The sequence below is a fragment of the Pollicipes pollicipes genome, unplaced genomic scaffold (genome assembly GCF_011947565.3).
Source record: "Pollicipes pollicipes isolate AB1234 unplaced genomic scaffold, Ppol_2.1 Scaffold_7231;HRSCAF=8579_pilon_pilon_pilon, whole genome shotgun sequence".
Classification (NCBI taxonomy): Eukaryota; Metazoa; Arthropoda; class Thecostraca; order Pollicipedomorpha; family Pollicipedidae; genus Pollicipes; species Pollicipes pollicipes.
This window is the reverse complement of record NW_023597034.1, coordinates 132,902-158,531: the sequence shown is the minus strand read 5'-3', so window position 1 is coordinate 158,531 and position 25,630 is coordinate 132,902. Positions and strand designations below refer to the sequence as shown.

At 50.3% G+C, this 25,630-nt stretch overlaps 4 protein-coding genes across 4 annotated transcripts; 1 reads left to right on the top strand and 3 right to left on the bottom strand.

Annotated features, from left to right (window-relative positions):
- Positions 1–6,380: 6,380 nt before the first annotated feature.
- On the bottom strand, positions 6,381–7,195 carry LOC119110407 (aldose reductase-related protein 2). The gene has a single exon (XM_037234221.1). It carries the CDS (start codon positions 6,998–7,000, stop codon positions 6,659–6,661), a length of 342 nt encoding a protein of 113 aa, XP_037090116.1. The 5' UTR covers positions 7,001–7,195; the 3' UTR covers positions 6,381–6,658.
- A 100-nt stretch (positions 7,196–7,295) lies between these two features.
- LOC119110403 (1,5-anhydro-D-fructose reductase-like) lies at positions 7,296–8,602 on the bottom strand. Its single transcript, XM_037234216.1, has one exon. It carries the CDS (start codon positions 8,573–8,575, stop codon positions 7,604–7,606), a length of 972 nt encoding a protein of 323 aa, XP_037090111.1. The 5' UTR covers positions 8,576–8,602; the 3' UTR covers positions 7,296–7,603.
- Positions 7,604–14,484, bottom strand: LOC119109212 (1,5-anhydro-D-fructose reductase). The gene is made up of 4 exons (XM_037232806.1): positions 14,383–14,484; positions 12,958–13,108; positions 8,321–8,619; positions 7,604–8,023 (listed from the first exon to the last, which is right to left on the bottom strand). Exons 1-4 carry the CDS (start codon positions 14,482–14,484, stop codon positions 7,604–7,606), a joined length of 972 nt encoding a protein of 323 aa, XP_037088701.1.
- Positions 14,485–15,805: 1,321 nt separating this feature from the next.
- LOC119110400 (reticulon-4-interacting protein 1 homolog, mitochondrial) lies at positions 15,806–22,982 on the top strand. Its single transcript, XM_037234214.1, has 11 exons — positions 15,806–15,890; positions 16,483–16,615; positions 16,863–17,097; positions 17,362–17,510; positions 17,977–18,132; positions 18,527–18,694; positions 19,586–19,710; positions 19,910–20,095; positions 20,844–21,021; positions 21,882–22,072; positions 22,629–22,982. Exons 2-11 carry the CDS (start codon positions 16,559–16,561, stop codon positions 22,666–22,668), a joined length of 1,485 nt encoding a protein of 494 aa, XP_037090109.1. The 5' UTR covers positions 15,806–15,890; positions 16,483–16,558; the 3' UTR covers positions 22,669–22,982.
- Positions 22,983–25,630: the final 2,648 nt, after the last annotated feature.

The window sequence follows — 25,630 nt, the reverse complement described above, 5'->3', positions numbered from 1 at the left end:
AATCACGAATCATGGTAATCCCCCCCCCCCCCTGCGAATTCATATCCAAATTAATGTGCCTAGCACACACTGCTGTTTAGTTGCGTGAAATAATGGCACGGACCATAAACACTTGCCCTCGCAGAGTCATCCCATGTCTCAATATGCAATAAGCATAGCATGCATGCACTGAATGATTTTACAAAAACTGCAGTTGTAGCTTTGCTTTCAGAGCACGTAGCTTGTCTTTGCGAGAGCGCAGCCCAGTAACGGTTAAATGCACGAGGAATGCGAATGCCTACACCTGCATTTGATCGCCGACCATTCACACGGAATAGTGGTTCAGTGTTTCACGTACTACGCGTCTATGGCTCAGGTGAAAGCCGACAATGAGAAGTGGTAAGCCGATGCCGGCAACGCTATACACCTCGCGTTTGTAATTGTCATCACGGCGTCTCAAAATCAGGGGCGTGGAGTCGTGCTCATTTAGAGGGACTTGAGTCCTCAACTCGGAGGTCCATGTTCGTGAACTCACATCCCTCTCCTCCCCCCCCCCCCCCCCTCCCCCGTTAAGACATCATGCTCATCAAGTCGCCAAATAGCGTGTGCAGCATGGAGGGAAATTTCATGGTTTGTTTTTTTCCTATTAATTCTTTGAACAATCTACAGAAGGAACGTCGATAACTACAGATACATCTATGAGGTATGTCCAGGCACACACTATCTTTCAACACACTAGGTTGGTTTTCAGCTAAACGGCCACCCGGCTAAACGGCTAGCCGTCTAGCCGCGGATCGATGAGCCAGCTGACCCACTAGTTGGCCGTGGGGAGGCTGGAAGCTGTTAAAAACACCTATGCACACATTCGAAAGGTGCCTGTGCCCATGCCAATTGTTCTAGCCTGGTGTGGTAGCATGAACACAACGTTTCGGCCAGTTAACCAGCCATCACCAGTTGTTACGGAGTAGTGAACTGGACGATGTTTGACTTTCAGACATGTACGCGTCACAACCTGAATTATCTCCTTGGCATTTCTGGGACTCAGTGCGTGCGTGCGTGCGTGCGTGCGTGCGTGCGTGCGTGCGTGCGTGCGTGCGTGCGTGCGTGCGTGCGTGCGTGCGTGCGTGCGTGCGTGCGTGAGTGTGTGTGTGTGTGTGTGTGTGTAACATGTGCATGTGTATTGGCAATAGACTAAATGGGTTTAACTCATAGTTCTGGCAACCGCAATTTATACAGTTTGTGTAGTCCGACAGAAAAAAGTTCGCAACTTTTCAGAGATCTCCATAGATGAGTGGTACGTGAAACACTGCATGTCGTGTCCTGTAAAATGGCAAAAGATACAATGCGGATCTTGCGAAATGGCATACCAGTTAACTGCGCAGACCTCTCAGCGATTCTTCTAGGAATGGCAATGTTCAACAGCTAAGCATATTGAAGCAAGCGTCACGATTAGTGAATAAGGCCCACTTGGAACTAACGGTATGCCTTTAAAAGGGAAGGGCTAGACGGCCTACCTAATCTGTTGACAGTCCCATGTTCCAAGCCCATGGGACTGATCGGCACAAAATCTTTACCAATCGATAAGTTATAGTAAATAACCTACCCAATAAATGTCCTGTACAGAACATGATCACCTTTGGTCTGGCCACAGGCCACCGAAAACGGCCAAAACCGTATGAACTTAGTTTGCAGACACCCTTATGTCCCAAGCCTATGGGACAGATCGGCAACAAACGTTTACCAATCGATGTGCCATAGTCGATATCCTATTCATTCCAGAGCAAGATGACCTTGAGTCAGGTCAAAGGTCATCAAAAACACCCCAAAACCTACAACGCTGGCTGCAGACAACCTAACGCTCCAAGCCCATGACACCGATCAGCATAAAACCTTCATTAATCGATGCACCATGGCCGACATCCTATCCTGTCCAAAACGTGGTGATCTTGGGTTGGGTCAAATGTCACCAAAAAACGCCCCCAAACCACCTGAAACTAGTCTGCAGACAACCCCACGCTCCGAGTCTCTGGGACTGATCGACACCAAACCCTCACCAATCGATGCGCCCTAGTCGATGTACTATCGTTCCAGAACATGGTGACCTTGAGGCAGATCAAAGGTCAACAAAAATGGCCAGGCCCACCAAAATTGGCTTCAAGCAGCCCCAATGCCCCGAGCTTATGGCACCGGTCAGCACCAAACCTTCACCGAGCGACGCGCCATAGTCGTTATCCTATCCTTTCGAGAACATGTTCACCTTGAGTCAGGTTGAAGATCACAAAAAATGGCCCGCACCACCACAATTGCTGCAGACAACCTCCTGCTCCAAGCATATGACACCCATATACATTAAACCTTCACCAATCGACGCGCCATTATCGACAGGTTATCGATTTTGGCACATTGATTGGTAAGGGTTTGTTGCCAAACTGTCCCAAAGGCCCAGAGCATGGAGTTGTCTGCAAATTAATTTCGGGTGGGTTTGGCCATTTTCGGTGACCTTTTACGAGACCTAAGGTTACCATTTTATGGACAGGATTGGATGCCGGCTACGGCGCATCAATTTATAAAGTTTGCATACTGATCTGTCCCATAGGCTCGGGGCATGGTGTTGTCTGCGGCCATTTTCGTGGTTTTGGGCATTTTTGGTGCGTTTTGACCTGACTCAAGGTCACCATGTTCTGAAAGGGATAGGACAGTGACTATGGTGCATCGACTGTTGAAGATATTAAGCTGATCGCTTCCATAGGTTCGGAACATGGCGCTATCTGTAACCGTATTTTCCGTTTTTATATTTTGTGACTTTTGACCTGACACAAGCTCACCATGTTCTAGAACGGATAGGATATCGACTAAGTGGCATCGAATGGTGAAGGTCTGGCATCGATCGGTTCTATAGGCTCGGAGCCTGGGGCTATCAACAGGTTTGCTCGGCCATTTAGTCCCTCATTTTAACCTGCGCCCGGCCGGAGGGGAGCTGACTTCCCCTGAGATCTCAAACTTCCAGACTTCGTATGCGGAAAACAAAGATATCGTTTTGAACGCATCATCAAATCTGAAGAATGTACACCAATTTTTACCTTGGGTCAAATGTAAAGTCACCCCAGGCCATGACAGGCTAAAAACGGTCGTTCCGACCGATGCAATTACAACCCAACCTACGTTAACACGTCGTGACGGATACCAAGGGCGCGGAAATACACCTTACTAATGTAGAGTCCATTCCGACCATTTCTATTCCCCACGTGGATCAGGTCAGATCAGGTCACCATTCAAAACTGCTACACCAGCAGCCTACAAGAACGATGCTTTTCTTCACGATGTGCTTCAGACTAAGTTTATTTTATGGGATGCATCTCTGGAAAAAGGAATTCCAAACACAAAAATACCATTTAAGGGTAACCTAAAGTTCATCTGAGGTCAACTCATGTCAAATTTATAAACCATCCAAACGAAAAATTTGAAGTGCTAACCGGGTCCATGTGACCAGTAGAATGTTTTCATGCGGCCAGAAATACTGTATTGTACATATACAGGTACTTAAGATCACATAGGTGTTGTCTTCATTACACACAGCTCTCTCGACGTTTGGAGACGCATATATAGCGAATTGAGAACAAGTGCGCTGGCACATGAAAATGGACGTCATCAGCTTCACAGACACGATAAAGAGGTGGTTACACGCGTCACACTCATTCATCTAGCCTCTCCGCTACTGGTAACAAAGGTCAATAACATTGGATGGCTTTATGTGACCTTTAATTTCCCCATATGATCTACTATGACCTCATTATGCATTCGAATAATAGCAAATAAGGATTCCATTCGAGGATTCGAATTCCGCATCCAAAAATACCCAAAAACTGTCTGCTTTCGGCTCAGCGTGTGTTTTGCAAAAGGTACCAATATAGATAGGTAATGACCTGGGCCAAGGTTATGTGCTGTGTGGTCATATGATAGCTGTGCATGCAAGTTAGCACTCTTTTCATATCCGAACATCAAAAATACACAATAATACGTACAACTTACCTTAAACACGAAAATAATTGCAAAAATTTACCTGACTTCAGGTCACTGACCTAGCAATTTCGGAACAATCTGCAATACACAAATTGTAGGCACTATCATATTATACTACTAAAAGTTTGAACAATGACAAATGAACCACAAAACTGTGCTCGAAGTTTTTTAGAGGTTGACCTCTTTGACCTGGCCTAGGTAACTGATCGTGGCATACCAAAACAAAGCTTCGCAGAAAGGATGCCAAATTAATGGATAAACAGGTATTGATAATTTTGTGTTGCTGCGGTCGTTCACGTTTTGTCTGTACTCGAAAAACCGTACGGGGTTTTAGTCGACTTCCCCGGCCGGGCGTGGGTTTAAGCGCAAGACTGCACTACAAGACAACAAAATGCCACCATTTCGTGAATATGTACCGTGATACGTCACGGTATGATTATGTGATGAAAAGTTTGTGTAAAAGTCGCTGCCAGATCAGCCGTGGGAGAATTACCACGGAAGCGGAAAGCCTGACTCGCTTGGAGTATTTTAACTCCACAAGAGGTGGCTTGTTAATGGATGCGTGTAAAATAAACGAGTTTTGTTTTGTGTGTCTGTTGGAAACCTTTTTCGTGGTTTTATTGCGCACTTCTCCATGATAGTATGCTTTTTAACTTGCATTTGCATTTTCGGTTACGATATTATTCCATTCCAGTCATTCGATTTCCAGCCGCATTTCCGTCACAGTGGTGGTGATGTGGTTTTTAAGGGCGCGTCGGCATTAGGGCATTTCCGTCACAACTAACAGAACTGCCCAAATATGTATTTGAACTATGTATCACAAAAGCGCCGTCCACGTTCGAAACTTGCATTTAAAGCGTCCAACTGGTCGCAAACCAACTGCCGTCCGTTGATGCAACGATGTGTACTGACGTACTTCAGGCATTATTAAGTGAATGGTCATATTTTTCAGTATGCTGAACACAATATCATAAATGAGAAGGCGGAATTCGTGTCACGTTTCTATAACGTCATAATCTCTGGGTGAATTCAAATTGCGCAGCGCTAAATAGGGTACACAAGTTCGCGGGCGCCTAGCTCAGAAAGAAGAAAATTTATTAAAAAGTATAACAGTGGACTGCAGGGGATCATTCTGAAAATTGCTATCTCGACCACAGCCCCATACAAATCTGGAACAGTTCATTTAAAGGAAGCATGCCACCTCGTCTGTGCTTTTAACTTTTTCTTAGATCAGGCGTGTCCGACTTGATCCGTGGTGCCAGATCTGCTGATATCTTTGACTACAGTAGCCACTCCGGCGAGAGAAACCTCACTGAGCTCCCTTTGCATCACTAAAAAAATATTGCATTTCATTCGCTTTGCTTTCCCAACATGTGTGTTCCGCAATGTTTCCAATACACTGATTCGTCAAAAGGCTTGTGTTGTCATGGTTAGTTGGGATTTTCGGGCACGCCAACAACAGTGGTCATTAGGCTCCCACCACCAAGTTTTTATCCAACTAGCAAACCTGTTTAAATGGCTTTCAAAAAGATCTGTTCAAGAAACGAGCGAGCTGATTACATTCCCGAAAGCGCGAGTTGTCTCCTAGACTGTCACAGAGCGTCAGAAGCCATGTCTCCTAGACTGTCACAGAGCGTCAGAAGCCATGTCTCCTAGACTGTCACAGAGCGTCAGAAGCCATGTCTCCTAGACTGTCACAGAGCGTCAGAAGCCAGTCATCCCGTGCAAAGAGACATTGGCATTCTTCTACGAGACGCGCACGCGATATAATCACATGACGAACGGTGAGAACAGCACTACATCGATGGCGGAGAAGTTTATCGGCTCCCTCCCTCAGATAGCCGTGGGCTGCATACTTGTGACCGATATGTACTCCGCGGAGGAAAGCCTCTTATCGCATAACCTTGCGAGAACAAGATAACCACTGATCCAGCTGGGGTCTATTGCTCTGAGCTTACTACTATCTGCCCCATGCCCACAACACTGCAAAATGTTTGCATGATAAAGGCTACGAAAGCTTGGAACTCCCTTTTCAGGGAAAACGGCATACAAACATGAGGCAATTACTACGCCAATTTAACGAAACGCTTTCCTACGTTTTTCATTTATGTCATGTGGCGTTTAGCACAGTGGCTCTTCTCGCAACATACTTTGGCTCTTGGACAAAGACGCATCACGTGGTTTATAGTTTCACGCTGGTTCAAGCTTCAACAAACGCAGTTCCCGCAAAATGGCCTTCACCACCCGTTATCCCAAACATGAACCACTTGCTTACACTGGCGTCATTCATACCAGTGGGGGCGTCACTTTCAAGCCCACAGGCCCGCAACCTGCGGGTTCAAACGGCAGCAGCGAAAGGTGCATCTATTCTGTTGCAGCTGATGATCACCATCGACAGATGCTGCCACCGTCAGTGGTCGCGAACTGGAACTACACCATAAGATAAAAAGGAACAGAGGAGTGTAGTGATGTGACAACACGTTAGAAGCGTAATTTGGGATCGAAAATAGCTAACAGCATTGTTTGCAATAACATTGGCGTTGCCGTGACACTACTTAACGCTTTTATTACGCGCAAATGGTCCTGAGGTTTACCCGGAGTACGCTTCTGAAATATGTCCCAAACGTGGAACACTCCTTTCAATGCCCTGAAACGATAATTAAAAGGTAGCCTCCGGATGATCGCGGACGCCAGGAAGCATGAACATGCAGAAAGTTCTGTCCGACCCGCCCTGGTCCAGCGAGCTCAACGCCGCCACGTCCAGCTCGTCCAGCTGGAAGCTGAAGATGTCTCCGTTCTCATGGATCCGCGCCGCCTTGGTCGACTTGGGAATAGCAATGATGTCCTGCTGGGCCAGGAAGCGCAGCAGGACCTGCGCTGCTGTCCGCTTGTGCTTCTGCGCCACCAGGCGCACCACCGGGTTGTTCAGCAGGTCCGGTAGCTCCACGGTCGCACTGCGACACTCCACTCCCAACTCTTCCATCAAAAATTGGAATCCCATGGCTGGAGAATCCCGAGCCAAAGTCTACAAGACGGCACCCGCCATGCACTTTGGCCACAAAACCCTGGATCAGAGTACCCAAGACCATCTCATTCTGACAACAACCGTCATCTCGTTAGCTAGTCACTTTTGCTGTGTTGATAACAGTGGTGCCACCTATAGTTACAACGGGAATGGACAGTTTCCCAAAATCATTTAAATGCGCCTCGATATCTGGGTAAATATATATATATATATATATATATATATATATATATATATATATATATATATATATATATATATATATCAGCACTAGACCATATGCGTTTCGGTAACAGTTTTCGCTGCTTCAATGCATGCAGTTACTGTGTTTTGCAGGAACAGATTGTAACTTTTCATAGGTCACGTAGACGAGTGATACCTCGAACACTGTATTCCGTGCCCAACACAATGGTTCGCAATAAAATGAGCTTTGGCGAAACCTTAGCATGAGTCAACCAACCGCGCAGACATCTTATAACGTGACAAAGTCACTCTACATAGATAAAACGAAGGAGAGCCCCACCGTTTCAGAGGGACAGCGCAAGGCCCCTAGAGATACTTCATGCCCTGAAACGGCGTCTAAAAGGGAGCTTCCGGATGATCGCTGACGCCAGGAAACATGTGCATGCGGAAGGTTCTACCCGGCTCGCCCTGGTCCAGCGAACTCAGTGCCGCCATGTCCAGCTCGTCAAGCTGGAAGCTGAAGATGTCTCCGTTCTCACGGATCCGCGTCGCCTTGGTCGACTTGGGGATGACAATGATGTCCTGCTGGGCCAGGAAGCGCAGCAGAACCTGCGCTGCTGTCCGCTTGTGCTTCTGCGCCACCAGGCAAACCACCGGGTTGTTCAGCAGGTCCGGTGGCTCCAAGGTCACACCGTGGCTCTCGTACAGCACCTTGCGGCCGGGGGAGCCCAACGGAGCGTACGCTGTGATGGCAATGTTGTGCTTCTTGCACGCCTCGCGCAGTGCACGCTGCTGGAAATAGACGTGACATTCCACCTGGTGCACAGCGGGAGGTATCTGAGCATTGGAGACTATCTTCAGAACTTGCTTGGCGTTGAAGTTGGATACGCCAATCGATTTTGTCAGGCCAAGTTTCACCATCTTTTCCATTTGCTTCCACACGGCGATCAGGTCAGTCGAACAATCTACCAGCAGTTTCCCATCCTGTGTGGGAGAGACATCCGTCTCACTTCTCTCCACACACCCACACGGCGTATGGACAAGGTACAGATCGACGTAGCCAAGACCCAGTAGTTTCAGCGACCTCTTCAGGTACTTCTCCACCTTGCTGACCTGCATGGCGATCATGGGCAGCTTGGTGACCACGAAGAGGTCGCTCCTGGTCATCTTGCCCGACTTCAGGGCGGCCTGGATGCCCTCTCCGACGCCGTCCTCGTTCCGGTAGAAGTACGCGGTGTCGATGTGCCGGTAGCCGGCTAGCAGGGCGGTCTCCACAGCGTCCGCCACCTCCTGGCTCGACGCACGCGAGCAGCCCAGCCCCAACAGCGGCATCCGCTGCCCACTCGAGAGCGTCACCGACGTGTTCATGGTGCGTGGCGGTGCCTCCTCGGTCCGTGCCGGCCTAGGCGCGACTGAGCCGCCCGACAACCGGCCGGTGTTGTTTATCGCGGCGGACTTTGACCGACATCTGGGGGCCCGTGGGTCACGCGTCATGCAGCCAGCGTAAGCCGCATGCTCTGGCTCACAAATTATACATCCCATGGTCTACAATAAGCATTATACGTGTAGGAATTCGAGTCGAAGGGAGTTAACAAAGTAACGTTTGTTATTAAAGGGAATGATTCCCATTTTAAGATATTGCAGCAAACATTAGATGTCATGAAACAGGCTCACTTATAACTATTGGTATATTGTTTTAAGTGGAAAGGACTCTCTGCTTAGTAACTATGCTCCCCACAGCGCCATGGTTTGATTATGTCATCGTACCTTGCGCAACATTAACTGAAAGCCCACTGGCAACCGTTATATTTGGAACTCGCGCTTTAGAACGTTCAATATCAACGCCACGACAATGATATTTCTTTGGTCTTGATCGCCGTGTGGCTTGTGGAATGGCAGTACTTGAATGGCGTAATACTGACGTTTTGAATGCCAGTGACCCTGAAATGCCATCCCCGGTATACCTTCCACATTTTCGCGGGCGTGTGACTCGGAAACTAGATGGGCTTAGATCTTCAGGACAGGACTGTGAACAGCACCGAAAGGTCTTCAAGATGGCCTTTTCAGTTCAAAACCCCATATCAATGTGGAGCATTTCCTTTAAAACAGGGCTGAGAGTAATATATGTCTCACTAGGGGCAGCTCGCATATAATAGTTTTACATTGCTTTGTCGTAGGTGGTTCACCTTCGACGACAAGGAGTCGGCCTGAGCGTCAAAGGCCATGAGGAATTAAGAATGTCGAGTGGCTATAAAATGCTGCGGAAAGAACAGCTATCAGGAAATGCTAAAACCAAAGTAACTCATGTAGAACAATGCATATGTAAGCGCGCAGCTAGGATGCAGACAGAAGTGACGGCGATATCTACACTATTTTGAAGTGATTCGATCGCGCCAGCAAGCCCTCCAGTTAGGGGAGGTGTGGGATGCCCGAGGTGTACAAGACCACAAATTATGAAGGCTAATTTGAGTGATAAAACAATTGGCCACCCGCAAATAGTACATGGCTCATCTAAGCTTTTACACAAGCTGCTTGAATATTACTTTTGGATGGCGCATAAGGGGAAAAAAGTGTAGCGCGTTCAATGTCGGACCACCAATGCTGGTTTCCAACGTCACAAGTAATGCGAAAGGTTATAATGTAATACCGATATTGTATTTGCATTAACCCACATGTGCACATTCTTATAACTTCTACCGCATCAAAGTAATTGGTGAATCAGAACAGAGGACAGCAAATAATCAAAATGCAGGGCAGGGCAGACCGCTGTCGCCTTCTACCCTACATGTAGCGGCATCGTCAAACTGCTTTTCCGTTCCCACCCAACAGCCTCATCGTGTCACGTCCAGAGCCGGAACAGCACAGAGTACACAGCCACGGTGATCAGTGCAACGATGCCACCCATGTCCACAGCGTACCTGCGATGGCTCACGCGCCATGGCTGGCAAAGAGAAGGCACCATATTCCATTCGAAGCTTGCAACCGCACGCAGCACATCCGCAGGACAGAAGACGCCCGTCATCATGGCGACGCGAGACTCGGTCCGCGCTGAGCGAGCGAGTCGCCTATGTACCAAGACCATCCGACCTGGCAGTCTGCTCCAGGCCGCCGCTGGACCGGCCTGAGAGCGGCCTGCCCGTGCCAGCTGACCCACACTCCTCCGCCCCAGTCACGCCCACAGGCCAAGCTACACCCTCCGCAGCACGCATTGCTGTTTAGTTGCGTGAAATGATGGAGCAGACCGTTAACCACCTGGATTCATGCATTCATTCTGTTTGATGGCTTACAAACCTATACCGAAAACGAACGGTTGTCGATTTTGCAGCAAGCAATACGATTTCTAAAAAATAAATACTAAATTATTAAAAATTAATAATTTTACGGCAAAAACAATGCAACGCCGGCTCGGATACTGGTAGTTTTACAGATTGGGCAGGTGTAGACTTGCTTTCAGAGCAGCTTCTCCTGCTCAGGAGAAAGCAGTCCGATAAATGTTAAATGGCTACGGCGCCGGAACTGCTAATTACAGACCAGAGAACGCCCGGGCAAGACAAGATAATGCACACGGAGGCATACCTCGCAACTTAACACTTCCATTCCAGGTACGCCAACAAAGTTGGCTACGTGACACAGCCTGGGGAGTGGAATAACAGTCTAGGGCTACACTCTGTCTTAGAGGACGCAGCCTGGGGAGTGGAATTACAGTCTAGGGATACACTCTGTCTTACAGGACGCAGCCTGGGGAGTGGAGTTAAACTCTAAGGCTACGCTCTGCCTCAGAGTCAGGGCGTAGCCCTTAGTTCCAGCCAACGAACAGTACAATAATTATGCTACAAACGTCCGCGGTGGACAACCACATAGGAGACATGGAGAGATCGGAGCAACAGTCTCACAATCTCAGCGTTGTGGCACAATTTGGCCAACAGTGGAACACGTCAAGGGACCGGGCGTAACACGGCGATGAGGTGGAAGGCAAACTAAAAGAAGTCGGGACCGCGCAGCTTTCAACAACTCAGCAACTCAGTTCCCTATGACGGAGGATGTCTCAACTCAGTTCCCTATGGCGGAGGATGTCTCAACTCAGTTCCCTATGACGGAGGATGTCTCAACTCAGTTCCCTATGGCGAAGGATGTCTCAACTCAGTTCCCTATGACGGAGGATGTCTCAACTTAGTTCCCTATGACGGAGGATGCCTCAGCTCAGTTCCCTATGGCGGAGGATGTCTCAACTCAGTTCCCTATGGCGGAGGATGTCTCAACTCAGTTCCCTATGGCGGAGGATGTCTCAACTCAGTTCCCTATGACGGAGGATGTCTCAACTCAGTTCAATACGACGGATGATGTCTCAACTCAGTTCGCTACGACAGAGGATGTCTCAACTCAGTTCGCTATGACCGACAATATCTCAACCCAGTTCGATATGACGGATGATGTCTCAACTCCGTTCGCTACGACAGAGGATGTCTCAACTCAGTTCGCTGTGACCGAGGATATCTCAACTCAGTTCGATATGACGGAGGATATCTCAACTAGCTCAAGACTAACTGCACGTGGCTGATTTGCCGAAGCTCCAAAACAGTGACGTGGTAACCAGGTAGCCAATGATTGCGTGCTTCAGCGCAGATACATAAACTTGGGCATGAAACCAGGGCATGGAAACTTCACTTGGCGACCCGTGAAGACCACAGTCCTGAGAAAGGGGCTTCGCCAGGGCAGCACTTTTCAATGGAGATTTGCAACATAGTGTCTTGAAAAACAGTGCTTCCATGAACTCATACCAGGGTGACGGAAGGTCCTCTGTAGGTAACCGTAATATCGCACATTCCAATATTGCATGTTTTCGACCGAGTGTGCGTGTGAATGCGTGAAAAATGTAACATCGTACCTTTTGCCGATGCTGGTGCACCAGCTTAGGGATGTGCTTTGCGGGGGTATGGATGGTCGCGTGTAGGAGCGCGAGGACCTGGAACCATGCGTCCCACCGACACTTATGACAAGAGAGTCGGGACTTCTTGTCCCACTGGTTAGTCCAGTTTCGAAAGAAACCGGCACGGGTAGAAGGGTCATCAGAGGATGCCATCAGCATCTGGATACCTACAAATTGTTTGTGGTGAACGGCGGCGATGGGGACAGCCCTGGCCCGTGCGGTTTAAGCGGGCGGAGGACGGTGGTGGTCGGTGCACATCAGCCAAGCAAAAAAATCCAAACGCAATGTCCTGGTCGGCCATGCGCCCCCGTCGGCTCGCCACGCAATCCGTCGCTACCAATGCGCGTATTTTGGGTCCCGACGACCATTGCGAGTATAAATACCTGATCATGCCTCTTGTACACGTATTTGCATTACACAGACCCAGCCGGCGGTAGGCTGCAACACATCCTCTCGGCTGAGACGCGCATGCTTACAGGGAAGCACGGCAAACGTTCTGCTAACAATGCGGGCAGGCTTGAGTGCGGCGCCACGGTGTGATTGCCATGTGACTGTCAGCAGCTGGTCAGTGGCAGAGCAAGCAGCGCGCTGCCGGCGCCAGCCGCCGTCTGCGCATCCGACGTGTTTAATGCTGATTATCAGAGTTTCAAGTGAGGCAGCATTCTAACGTGAGCCGTTAGTATCCTATAAGGGTTTATATTAATGTTCTTATAAGGTTTTTAACAGACAGTATTCTTTAAGGTATAAGGTCAGTGACGTCAGAGGTAAGCACCGTCGTCAGCAGAAGCCACTGCCCCAGCAGGCACGGCAGGGACAAACTTACCGAGGGGCTCGATGTAGCGGAAGATTTTGCTGACGATGCCCAGCGCGGCCCGATACTGGCGCAAGTGGTACAGGATGACGGCGTAGTTGTAGTAGAGGATGCAGTTGTCCACATCCTCCAGCGTCTCCAACCGTTCAGGCCGCAGCTTCGCCTGAGGCGCGGCCAGGAACAGGCAGGTGTATGTGACAAACATTCGGAAGCATGCTGTGACAGTGATCAGTCAACACCATTCATCATGAGCCATAAAGCACAAGTACATAATATACAACACCTACAGGAAGGACAATCATCAAGGTGTGATGCAAAAAAAAAAACAGCAAGATATCATGTGCACCACATGTAGCAAACAATGTCTGAAGGGATTGTACATGGAATTAAAGTTTGACCCTACCCCAAGATCTTTACAGAAAAAAATATAAATGGTGTAGCATAGCTGAGCCAAACCTTGCATACATGTAGGTGATTGAGTAGCAGACCTTTTGGTGTACAAGTTAGATTACCTTGCGAGGTCCATGACCTCAGTAGGTCAAAGTCAGGTTATGGTTATTACTGAAAGCAATTTCTAGAGAATCATTCAATCTGATGTGACAGTGAAGTGTTAGATGAAGGAATACATCTTTGAGATAGTTTCTTAGACAATGGGACAATGAAATATAGGATAACAAGTTCTTTTGACTTGAGGTCAGATATAAAGGTCAGATGGAGCTCAAAACCAGCCTGCTTTTTTTACTAGATTATGCTGTATGGGGTCATTTCTGGTGCTCATTATGAAGTTATTGATATCAAGAACTGTAACAAACATCTTCCAAAAGTTTCTTAAATGTCAGGGTATGTCACTAAACTAAAATGACCCCATCAACAATTTGATTTGAGGAATAAATCACCTAGCAGTCCTTTGATGCTTACTCAAATACAAAAAAAAACAATGACATAGGATTTTGGTCACCATGACCCTCCAAAGGTAAAAGAAAGTCATAAATATTAAAAGAACATTAGTGACCTTTTGCTTAGAATAGACATCTAGGTTCAAGGCATTTGCATGAAGTTGGGGGCACTTTGGATGTCCAGAGTCTGACCTTTTTTACCATATTTGACCCAGATGTTATGAACTACAAGCCTCAAATTTGGACAGAAGTGAGTTCACATACAGTACATCAACACACCACATGAGCTTAGCATACCTAGCTCTCCTAAATTTTATGATCAAATGGTTGCAAATTGACCTCTCAACCAAGTGAACAGCATGCAACTGCCTACCCCAGTGCATGTTAATGAGCACATGCAACTTACCTTCTCAAAAACAGACTTGAGGGCTTTTTGAAAAGCCTCAGTCTTCTTAAGACCACCTTTATAAAACTCGGCTACTGCCTTATTGTGGGCAAGTTTAAGGTCACCATTTCTGTCAGAGGGCAGCTTATCCAGGACTTGCAGGCAGTTGGAGTAGTTGCCCTTGTTGAACTCTGTTTTGGCTTTAACAGCCAGCTCTTTGTCAGAGCTACCCAGGTTTTTGTCCCCTTTTGAGGTCATCTTCCACCTGCAATGTGCAGCTCAGGTGTATAATTTCACAACAGCACCACTGTGTGGGATGAGAGCAGGGAGTAATGGATGACTGCAATTGAGCCATGACAGTGATTTGTGGGTAGTGGTCAAAACAAAATGTGCAGTGAACTAGGGTAAATATAAAACATGAATATCATATCTATATACCAAAACAAGCCAGCAGGTGATATCTAAAAACACAAGTGAGTGAGAAGATCAGGGGCCAGAGAAAAACAGGGAGGTCAGGGGCCACATGCTCCCTACTTTTTTATGGGGCCAAACAACCCAAACAAATAAAAGTAAGGAGAAATGTTATACTGCACAAAATATTAGACATTTGCATGACATGGTTTAGTACAACCATCATGATGAACCACAAATTTGTCCAGTTGCTTACTTACTTCATGCATCTAATTTTTCAAGCCACTACTCAAGTGATACTTGCTAAGGATGAAGATTTTGACCCCAAACAAGTTATGACCATAGCTAATACTCCTTATGAAAAGGAACAGTTTATGTAGGACTGACAAATGCCGTAGATCACAAGCAGTCACCTTGAAACTCACATATGGAGTGGCACTATCAGGATGCATGCACATACATTAGTTTGCTGTGGTGCCAGTGTGTGGCAGTATTTGCACAGCAAAATTCCTAATGTCATTTTCATACAATTACTTTTCTATATTGTGGAGAAAACATGACAGCTGGACAGCATAAACATCGTGAGCACATATCTTGAAACACATCAGTATTTTAGCTCAATTTTTCAGAAATTGACCAGAACTTTTATGTCATCTAATGACTAGATGTACATGAGATAATGCCACATAAGAAAACAATGAGACAATTCCGTATCATGTCCGTCGTAGGTGGTATTTAGAACCCATTTATCAGCAAGCATGAACGAAATTAAAACGATCCTCGCCGCACTCTGAATTTCGAGGAGCTAACCAAAAATAAAAAAAGGATATGGAGAACCCCACCACACATCAACAACCCATCATCAAATCCATGCCTTTGCACCGATATCAACTCACTCCTCAACTCAGCGCCCGTGCAGCCCTTGTCATTAACGTTGGCACCCTACAGTGACCACGGCCAACTGAGGTTCATGTTACTTAAGCTACAATCTACTGACGGTCATATTCGGTAGAGAAAAATAAACGGAACTACTTGGGCAGCTATTCCGGTAGATATTTCCACCGTACTCTAAAAGCTTAGATTTAAGGATTGTTTTTCTTCGACAATTCTTCCGCAGAAAATTCAAATACGGAAAACCATGGTTTCGTGGTTCTTGATGGTTCTTGGTCTGGTCGGTCTGGTCATGAAGTAGTGTGAAGTACACATTTTCCAAGCTATCAGTGATTTTGCTGTAGGCTGGTGCCAGGCAATCGGTACGACCAATTCTGTGTGATGGGCGATTGCTGGGGCGTGTGAGGGTGGAGGGGCTTACAACCCTTGCGGGGTACCTGGACGCGTAGGTACCAAGCAGGTACTGATAATTGGGAATAGAAATGATCACTGAGTTCTTAAGCTTTTAGTGCATTCATTACCATCAGCATGCTTAGAAGGAAGTTATGTACTGTTCTATTTGCCTGCAGGTATTTGATTTTGTTCCCACATGCTGATGAGGAGGTGACTGGCAGTGTGTGAGGTGCACATGGTGTACTTTCTCCATAAACTGCCATTGAAACATCCCATGGAAGATCTTTCTCCAGAAATAAAGAAATAAAAATGCATTGAGATACTGTTGATATGGGCTGTGGGACTGTCATTTGAAAATGGGCACACTGGTAGGTACTTAATGGGCATGTTATGCACTGCTGTTCTTACTGTAAAAGTGTGGCATATTTAGCATGGGAATGTGGCATGAGGACTCCCCATTATGTAAGTCTGTGTGCCTCCATGACACATGGGAGTCAAGGAACCAAATGAAATATACACATGTACATTAAAAACCATGTCTGATCTAAGTAATTTCTACAGTGTATACATCAATGTTGCAAGAACTACAATGCATTTTTGCAAACCATTTTTGTGAAACCTATACCCAGTCAGAGTAATGGCAAGCTCAGAGGAAATCCTTTTTCATCTCAGCGAGAAAATAGACTTTATGCAGGTATGTAGCAACTGTGTGATCAATTGATAGGAGGCAAATGGTTTCAGGACATGTGGTCATTCAGCAGAGGGTTATGATATTCAGCTTGAGTTTCACTATGCCAGCATGTGATAACTAGTAGACCCACCTATAAGCCATGTGATTATTATTCTGTGTGATGTTTATATTTGGCACCATCTGCCATGCATATAATTCCCACAAAAAATGTGCTGACAAGAGGTTTATTTCATGTCTGCTTGACATGCAGGTGCACCTGGCATCTGCCTCATCAGCTACACGTCGCTCTCTGGAGTCGGGTCTGGAGCAGTTGCGGGCTGCTGGCGGACGTGTGACCAGTGGCGAGGCTTGGGAGGCAGCCCGCCAGCGCTGGCACCTCCTGGCTGCCGCTACTGCTGACCGCTGGCAGCATGTGCGGGAGACAGCTGGCCAGTTTGACCTGCAAGAGTTTATCGAGAAGGCCCGGTTCCTTGTGCTTACTGATGGTAGGGTCATGGGCATTGTTGACATGTGTATCACTGCCACAATGGTACAGAGATGCCAGGTTTATGTCTGGCCTTTTCTATCACTGAGCATCAGTTATCATCTATTCATACATAATTTTGTTTGCATACTTTGCTTGTACTTAAAGACCATAATCCACCAATTTCTGAATATGCATCACCATGGCAAATATTCTCCACTGGTTCGGCCATACTCCTCCTGTGGTAGCACACCTGTCTGTGTCTGATCGCGCTGCTCCTGTTCAGTGAGCACGATCCATGTGGGTCTGCTGGGCGCCGGGTTCGGTGCTGGCCTGCTGGTCGGCTACCTGCTGGGACGGCGGCGGCGGGCGTCGCCCCTCGGCCGGCCCGCGCTCATGCGGGCCGTGGTCTGCTGCGGCTACCAGGGGCTCGACGTGAGTGCTGGCCGCCACTGGAGGTGTGCTGGGGGAGTGCTGAAATATGGGGCTGGCGCGATTACTGGACGAGTTGTCACGGCTGTATTGGGTACATGTGTTCGACTGAACATGGTGCCCGTTTGCCGCAATGGGGGATGTGCGAACTTGGATAATTTGCATATTTCTTTGGGTTTTTGCCCCACTCGCAGTGACGTATTGGCACAAATGATGCATAGATTGCTAAGAAGCACGAGTACGAGCATGCACACGCACCGTCCGTGTTCTGAAAAATCTGAGGTTCGTTCGCTCCTTACAAGCATTGTTGTGGAGCGCAGCTCCTGCTTGTTGACAACTTAAAGTGTTCCGATATATCCGAAGAAGGGCGCGGTATTTTGACTCGAAGAGAGCGTTCGTCGGGTGCACCTCTGGTGGAGGACGGCCGCCGGTGGGCGGTGGTCACCCTGCCCCTCTCTCGCGCGGGCAGGACGTGCTGCTGGTGGAGGACCAGCCGCGGCCCGAGATCGTCACGCCGCACGAGGTGCTGGTGCGCGTGAAGGCGGCCGCCGTGGACCGGGTCGACCTGCGCATCGCCTCCGGCTACGGCCGCACGCTCCGCCGCCAGACCAACAAGTACAACCCGGTGAGGCGCGGCCGGTGGAGGGGTGCTGGATCGGAGAAAGGGGGAGGCGAACGCCGACAGGTAGAGATTGGCCCAGGCGTTGAACAGGGCCCAATTAGCACCAGACCGCTCGGAATGTATGGAGATGTCTTCAAAATAATGCTGAGGCAGTGTTGAGTGACCTGCAATTTCAGGACAAGGCAACCATGCCATGCTGCAGGGCCTTGTGGCTTGCTCACTGTGGCGGACATTAGTTGCTGCCCTACAGCGATTATTTTGATAGATGCTGTGATGAAAAAAAGACTGGCGTAATAAGGGTGTACGTAGTTCTGCCGTGTTGTTTGTATGTCCGCGCGCTGTCTGGCCTTCCGCGCCGTCCAATTTGTGACTGACCAGGCCGGGGCCGCGTCGGCAGCACGTGACTTCGGAGCTGCCGGTGGTGCTGGGCCGTGACTTGGCAGGAGTCGTGGACCAGGTGGGGCCGGAGGTCACACTCTGGGAGGTCGGCGACCCCGTCTGGGCGGCCGTGCCTTTCTGGAGACCCGGCACGCTGGCCGAGTTCGTGGTGCTCGACGAGAAGGAGGTACGTTGACTCATCCCCGGCGCGCGCGAGAGGCTGGAGTATTTGGGGCCGTTGTCTCCCGGTCGGGGGAGGGGGGGGGGGGGGGAGGAGGAGGAGGAGGAGAGAGCGGACGGCTTGATCGGTAATGGTGATCGCAGGCTACGCTCTCTCGTCATCTTTGTCGGTGCGCTGCTTTTGCATACGTGCGTGTTAACAGGTGTCAGCGTCGTGTATTGACTAACTACACTGGACGCAGCTACCTTTTTAGTAACCAGGCTGACATAGGTTCCCGGAAGCTGTGGGCGCAGTGGCGACTTGTGAATGCGCTGTGGTTTGCTCGGTCTGTTTATTGCGCCCGTCTGTTTTGAGCGTCTTGTGAGACGGGTGAACGTTGAGGGCGCAGTTCGGTTCGGGATGTGATTTTCTTTGAGTGGCGGGTGGTTCGTGCGGTAAGCCGTGATGGTGCTAGCTAATGTAATTGTTTGCAAATGAGGATTCGGTTTATGGAGTTGTTCCCGCCCATGATTCCAATCCATGTCATGTTCCCTTTTGAGAACTCCGGTGTTTGCAGTGGTCAGCCCTGGCAGATCCGCTTCGTGCAGTGTTTTGCAGTGAGGTGTTCAGTTTCTGTCACGTGGCTCGCCGTGATCGGTTCAGCTTCGCCGGCGCTCGCCAGTCTAAGACGTCCCCCCCCCCGCCGTGATCGGCAGCCTCCCGGCGCTCGCCAGTCTCAGACGTCCCCCCCTCCCCCCCCCCCGCCGCGATCGGCTCAGCCTCCCGGCACTCGCCGGTCTCGGACGCCCCCTCCGGCCTCGCCGGCGCTGTCTGACCAGTCTAAGACGCTGCCCCGCCGTGATCAGCTCAGCCCCGCCGGCGCTGTCTGACCAGCCTGAGACGCTGCCCCTCCGGCAGCTGTGCCGTAAGCCGGACGGCGTGACGTTCGAGCGGGCGGCAGCGCTGCCGTACTCGGCCACCGTCGCCTGGGACGCGCTGGTCACGCAGGCCGGCTTCGGACCGGATGTCGCGCCCGACAAACGGTGAGACGCCGGCGACGGGTCAGCGGGCCGCGCGGCGAGGCGGCTGGACACTGCACGAGGACGTGACGCCCTGTGTGGGACGTCACGTGCCCTGTGTGGGGCGTCACGTGTCCTCACGAGTGTGGTCGAGCGTGCAGTCGAGTGTCGAGTCGAGTTTTCGGGTCGAGTGACGCCCCGCCTCTCCCCCTTCTCCGGGCAGAGTGCTGGTGCACGCCGGCGCCAGCGGCGTGGGCTTGGTTGCGCTGCAGCTGATCAAGACCTGGGGCGGTCACGTGACCACCACCGTGGCCACCCGACTGGTGCCGCTGGCCCGCATGCTGGGCGCCGATGACGTCATCGAGTACGACACAGCCGACCTGGAGAAGGAGCTCTCGCTGCGAGACAAGTGAGGCGGCTGGCGCCGTCCGGGCCGATGGCGAGCAGCGACGCAGTGTGGCCTCAGCTGTCGGCAGCTGTCGGTTGGACTGTAAACCTTTAGCTGCCACCAGCAGGTGTCGTTAGGCAGTGTTCGAGTCCGGCTATGAATACCGATTTGCCAGCTCTTTTAGACTGTTGTGGAGATTCCGGTTGTGCCTTTTGGGGATACGGCTATTCCAATGTCTCGGCCCATGCCGCTGTGTTGTCTTCGTCCTTGTGTCCGTACAATGTTTTGTGTTTGCAGCCAGCTGTCCTTTTCTTTCTGCCCACCGCTCTGTATATATATATATATATATATATATATATATATATATATATATATATATATCAAGTAATATATATGTATATGTATAATTTCTCCTCAGTTCCCAACGTTTTATGTTATATATGTACCTGTTAACTACATTCGCCATTTATCTGGCTGCTTACTTTCCGCCAAATGCCCCGCTCTCCGCCAAGGGTTTGCTCTGATGACTGTCTGCCAGCCATGCTGGATGGGCCGCAGATCGTCTTGGGTGGTGTCACATCTTCAGACTTGATCCCTCTGGCACAGGGCTTCGTGTTTGCAACGTGGCGGGGCCGGATGGCAAAGGGCTCGTGTTCGGGTCTGGCCTCCATGCTAATGCTCGACGGGCGCAGCGAGCCGCGTCTTGTATCCCTGTTATGGCACGGCCGCGGCCGGACGGTGCTGACAGATGCGCGCGCTGCCTGGCCAGGTTCGACGTGGTGCTGAACACGGCCGGCCCGTCGCTGCATGCCGCCTGCCTGTGCCACTGCGCCGACTCGGGCCTCGTGGTCACCACCGTGGAGGCGGCGCTGCCCTCCGACCGCTACGGCTTGGTGCTCGGCTCCCTGTACGCCCTCTGGGTGCGGCTGAGCCGCCTGGCCGGCCAGGTGAGGACGCAGTCCCCGGGTACAGCTGTGCCATGGCGCCTATGACTTGTGAGGTCCAGTAGCAGGTGGCGAATCCTTGCGAGCATGTGTTCCTGCGAGATGGGGTCTTGTTTCGTTTGCCGTTGTTTGATGTTAACTGATCGGCTTCCATGGGTGCGTTGGAGGCAAAGAGCTGAGTGCAGTTGTGTTCTCTCCCAACACTCCACACCTTGTCCCCAGCCGCTGCCCCTGTCTCAGAGCAGGACACGGTGACGCCTTCCCTCGACTACCTCCCCTCGACTCCCCCCTCCTCTGTCCGCAGCCGCTGCTCCTGGCCAAGAACAGGACATAGTCACGCTCTGTCTTGACTCTCCCTTCTCCGCCCGCAGTCGCTGTACTCGTCGAAGAACTGAGGCCCGATAATATAGTCCTCTGACCGCACCTCCCTCCGCCCGCAGCTCTGTTCCTGCCGGAGAGCTGGGGACGGTGATCCTAACATGCCTGCCTTCCCTCCCCTCCCGCCCGCAGCTGCTGTTCCTGCCGGAGAGCTGGGGCACGGTGGACATCTCACCGCCTTCCCTCCCCCCCCCCCCCGCCCACAACTGCTGTTCTTGCCGGAGAGATGGGGCACGGTGACATCTCACCTGCCTTCCCTCCCCTCCGCCCGCAGCTGCTGTTCCTGCCGGAGAGCTGGGGCACGGTGACATCTCACCTGCCTTCCCTCCCCCCCCCCCCCCGCCCACAACTGCTGTTCCTGCCGGAGAGCTGGGGCACGGTGACATCTCACCTGCCTCCCCTCCCCTCCCCCTACAGCTGCTGTTCCTGCCGGAGAGCTTGGGCACGGTGACATCTCACCTGCCTTCCCTCCCCTCCGCCCGCAGCTGCTGTTCCTGCCGGAGAGCTGGGGCACAGTGACGTTCTCGCCGGAGACGCTAGCTCAGCTGGGGGTGCTGGTGGACGCGCGCGAGCTGCAGGCTGTGGTCGAGCACACGTTCGACTGGCAGGATGCCGACGCCGCGCTGCAGTACATGGCCCGCGGCGATGCTGTGGGCAAGCCGGTCGTCCGCTTCAGGTGAGCACAGCCTCGTGTCAGGACTGGGCGGGGGAGGGAGGGGACCGGGAACACGGCCATCCGGAGTCAGGCAACTCTGTGAGATTTCTGCGCCATGTTTAGCGTGTGGTGTGTCGCTGGTGGGGGCTGTTTAAATCGGCAGGGGCATTGTGTTACGGACATAGTTTAAGTCATGGGTGAACTGACTTCGAGATATCTTGTGGTTTCTCCTCGAATGATTGAAACAGGAACTGAGCGACATTCATCGCCAACTTATCGTGTTGGCCAGATTGTGTTCAGTAGCTCCCGCTCCAAAAGTTGTTGTTTTTTGCTTCGTTTTGTTTTGTCACATTTACACCCGCATTTTGGACAATACCTTCAAGGCATTGACGCTCAGCGGAATAGTTTCAGCGCGTCTAACAAGCAATGCATTTGCCGTGCGTGGAAGGAATTCGGTAGGGGATAAAGGATTACATAAGTAGGAGGTGACAAAACATGGTGCAGTCACTTACTGCTTCGAGGCGGATTGGGAAAGGTGTTGCTGGTAGCACACACCTGATCAGTAATTTATTTTCAGGCACACTGATGCTCAGCCGCGGCCGGCTACTCCGTTATGACGCGGCAAGAATACTCTGATAGAAAATGGTGCAATTTGGTAGTGCCTGGCCCATGAAATGCTGTCGGAATGCAGTGAGAACTAGTCCTTGCGAAGCTTATGCCATCATGAACCTTTCCGGTGATGAGTGCTTGTGAACTATTTGGATTTGTGAGTCATTTTGCGGACCGACGCCCATTGAGGCGTGCATTTGTTGTCTACAACTATACACAGTGAACTAGGGGCATCAGGTCGTGGTGTTGGATAGCGTCACTCCATGTATTGGACAGTGCCAATCGTGCCTATTGTTGTTTTGCCCCGAATACAATAATCGCGTGGCGGTAACCGTGTTACATTATTGGCTACCACATGATTGGGCTGGTTCAAAATTACGCAAGTTGTGTAACTGCATGTGCAAAATTACGCACGTGCATGTGCGAGGAACATTATTCACATGGATAAGACAGTAGTAATAACCTTATTCCTCAGATAAAAAAACAACATGGGAATGGATGTATGGATGCGTTGATATTTCAACAACATGCCTTTATCAAAACAATGGCAGAAAGAAATTCAAAATTACCTGCCGATGATCCTGCTCGATTTTTTTCAAGTGTTTCTCCTTTGGAACGGGAAGGCACAGTTTTTACTGGACAGTGCTTGGTTGTCAATGGACAATTTGGACAAAATGTCCAAGTGGACAATGGGACAATGCTTGTTTGTTTTACCATGTTTATTTTTTCAACGTTAAAAAGGACTGGAAAAATCGAGTAGTATCATCGGTAGACAATCTTAAATTCACTTCTGCTATCGTTTCGATGAAGGAATGTTGCCAAAATTGGAGCACATCTGCAATCTCATTATCCTGGCTTTTCTCAGAGGAATAAGGCTATTACTACTGTCATCTGTGATTGGGCTGGTGCTGCGAATGAACGCCCCTGTGACACTGAGCACACTGTCGTGCGTCGCATTGAGACGGTCCGGATACTAAGCTGCGTTGAACACACCAGCCGTCACACCAGGGCTATGGTAACGGTGCAGGTCGACTAGTGTTGACGGCACTGTCATCTATGTCCCCACGCCCCTGGGAAGCAGTTTGGGGCGTCGCCAATGGAGGTAGGGGAACATGCGCCCACACGCCCTGAGCACTGCATGGCTCCCCGGGTGTCAGAATGGACCTTATTTTTATAACTCGTTAGGACCGCGGGCCCATGACTCTCCAAATTAGGAGTTCGACCTCCCACCCGCCGCCGGGCATTCGCTGGGAGCCGCCGGCATTTAGGTCTTAGTGATGGTCCTTGTGCTGTCATCAGCATGCACGCTAGGGTGCCGGCCTACAACCGGCGTGTTACGGTTGCCGCGGCGTACCACCGGCGTGTGCGGGCCCCACGGTACACAACCGGTATGGCACGCGGCCGCCACGACATGCAAAGGGCGTGGTACGGTGGGCCCAGCATTGAGCTGCTTTGTCGTGCTGGGAAGTCCGTGCATTGGAGGATCAGGCATTGGGCAAGGTTCAGACGCTCCCGGGCGTAACTGCCAGTGGGGTCTGAAGTCTAGACCTGTCTGGATTTCAGCAACTTACGGAAAATAAGGCATTTTCTTGTCTTGACCATGCAAAGCAATGCGAGCCCAGATTTGATTCCAGTAAAGTGATGCTTGCTTAACCTGACTCTGATGATGATGATGATTTGGGGGTTTAAGGGCGCATCCGCTGCTGTAGGTCATGCAGCGCCCATAACTATCAGTTTATGCAGAGCCGCGAATCAGCCAAGTGCATCAATCAAGTCACTTTAAAGGACTTAGATGATCAGGCCTAGTATCATGACGAAAAGTTTACTGGGAAATCTATAGCGCGAAGAAACTGGAGCACTTTACCAAACTCAACAGCGGGTGAAGAATCCCCTGAAAAGTCACATAGCGTGCGACTCTGGACGTGGCGTCCGAAAAACTGCGCTCCGTTGCAGTAAGGTGACGGCAAGCGACCAATACGTGATGCACGGTCAGCGGGTCAGAGTACCGACTGCAGCATGGTTTGTCGCCAGCCAATAGTAGGTGACGGTGCGTAGCATGCGTGTGGCCTATGCGCAACCGGCAAAGAGCAACTTCTTCCTTCCGATTGTCCCGAAAACACGAATGCCATAGTCCAATACGGGGTTTCAAGGACTGCAGCTTGTTGGCGCTCAGCGAGGTCCAGTAGAACTGCCATCGCTTCTGCATAAACGACGACACTGCGGGGTACATGTCTTGAGCTGGTAGTGGTGTTATAGGAATTCTAGTCCCTGTCGTAGCGCGCTTTGCTGCCGCGTCAGCAAGATCATTTCCGCATATCCCCACGTGACTTAGGATCCAGCATAGTACGATCGTTTTCCTGCTCGATCCAGTGAGCTAAGACGCAATTGAATGTCCTGGACCAATGGATTCGACGAGGAAAAGCCGCCAACAGCCAGGAGACTGCTCAAGGAGTCGGAAAGAATCAAATGCAGATTGCTATCGTCCACTTCAATAAAACAGAGAGCTTTGCTGATGGCTATAAGCTCGGAAGTGTAGACCGACGCGTGTGAAGGCAGTGTGAATGACCGTGTTGTGGATCCGCACACAAAAGTGCACCCTACACCTGCATCCGTTTTCGAACCATCCGTATAAGTCATCACGTATGCGTCAGAGGAGACTATTTGCTCTAAGGCTGCGACTGACACTTCGGTCATGAGAACGCGTTGCTTTTGCATGTTTGATAACGAAACATCCACTCTTGGCGATGCTAGCTCCCAAGGAGCAGTCTTCATGGGTTTAGGTCTGATGACACGACGTAGGTTGAGGCCGCTCGCGTCTAAAAGTTCTCTCATTCGTACACAAAAGGGAGAAGTTTTTGGTGACCGTTGACGTAGGAAAAGCCTTCGTAAGCTACGCGAAAACACTGCTTTGTAGGTGGGATGATCTGGGAACTGCGCCAGCTTGCACGTGTAGCGCAGTCCCAGCATCTG

Bases quoted from the DNA above. Each gene is read 5' to 3' on its own strand.
- LOC119110407 (XM_037234221.1), bottom strand. From the start codon at position 7,000: ATGGGATTCCAATTTTTGATGGAAGAGTTGGGAGTGGAGTGTCGCAGT.
- LOC119110403 (XM_037234216.1), bottom strand. From the start codon at position 8,575: ATGAACACGTCGGTGACGCTCTCGAGTGGGCAGCGGATGCCGCTGTTG.
- LOC119109212 (XM_037232806.1), bottom strand. From the start codon at position 14,484: ATGACCTCAAAAGGGGACAAAAACCTGGGTAGCTCTGACAAAGAGCTG. The intron at 8,620-12,957 runs GTAAGTTTGTCC...CGGGCGGCTCAG, and splicing joins CCGCTACATCGAGCCCCTCG to TCGCGCCTAGGCCGGCACGG. The intron at 8,024-8,320 runs GTCAGCAAGGTG...GCTGTGCACCAG, and splicing joins TGCCCATGATCGCCATGCAG to GTGGAATGTCACGTCTATTT.
- LOC119110400 (XM_037234214.1), top strand. From the start codon at position 16,559: ATGGCAAGCTCAGAGGAAATCCTTTTTCATCTCAGCGAGAAAATAGAC. The intron at 17,511-17,976 runs GTGAGTGCTGGC...TCGCGCGGGCAG, and splicing joins GCGGCTACCAGGGGCTCGAC to GACGTGCTGCTGGTGGAGGA. The intron at 18,133-18,526 runs GTGAGGCGCGGC...CCGCGTCGGCAG, and splicing joins AGACCAACAAGTACAACCCG to CACGTGACTTCGGAGCTGCC.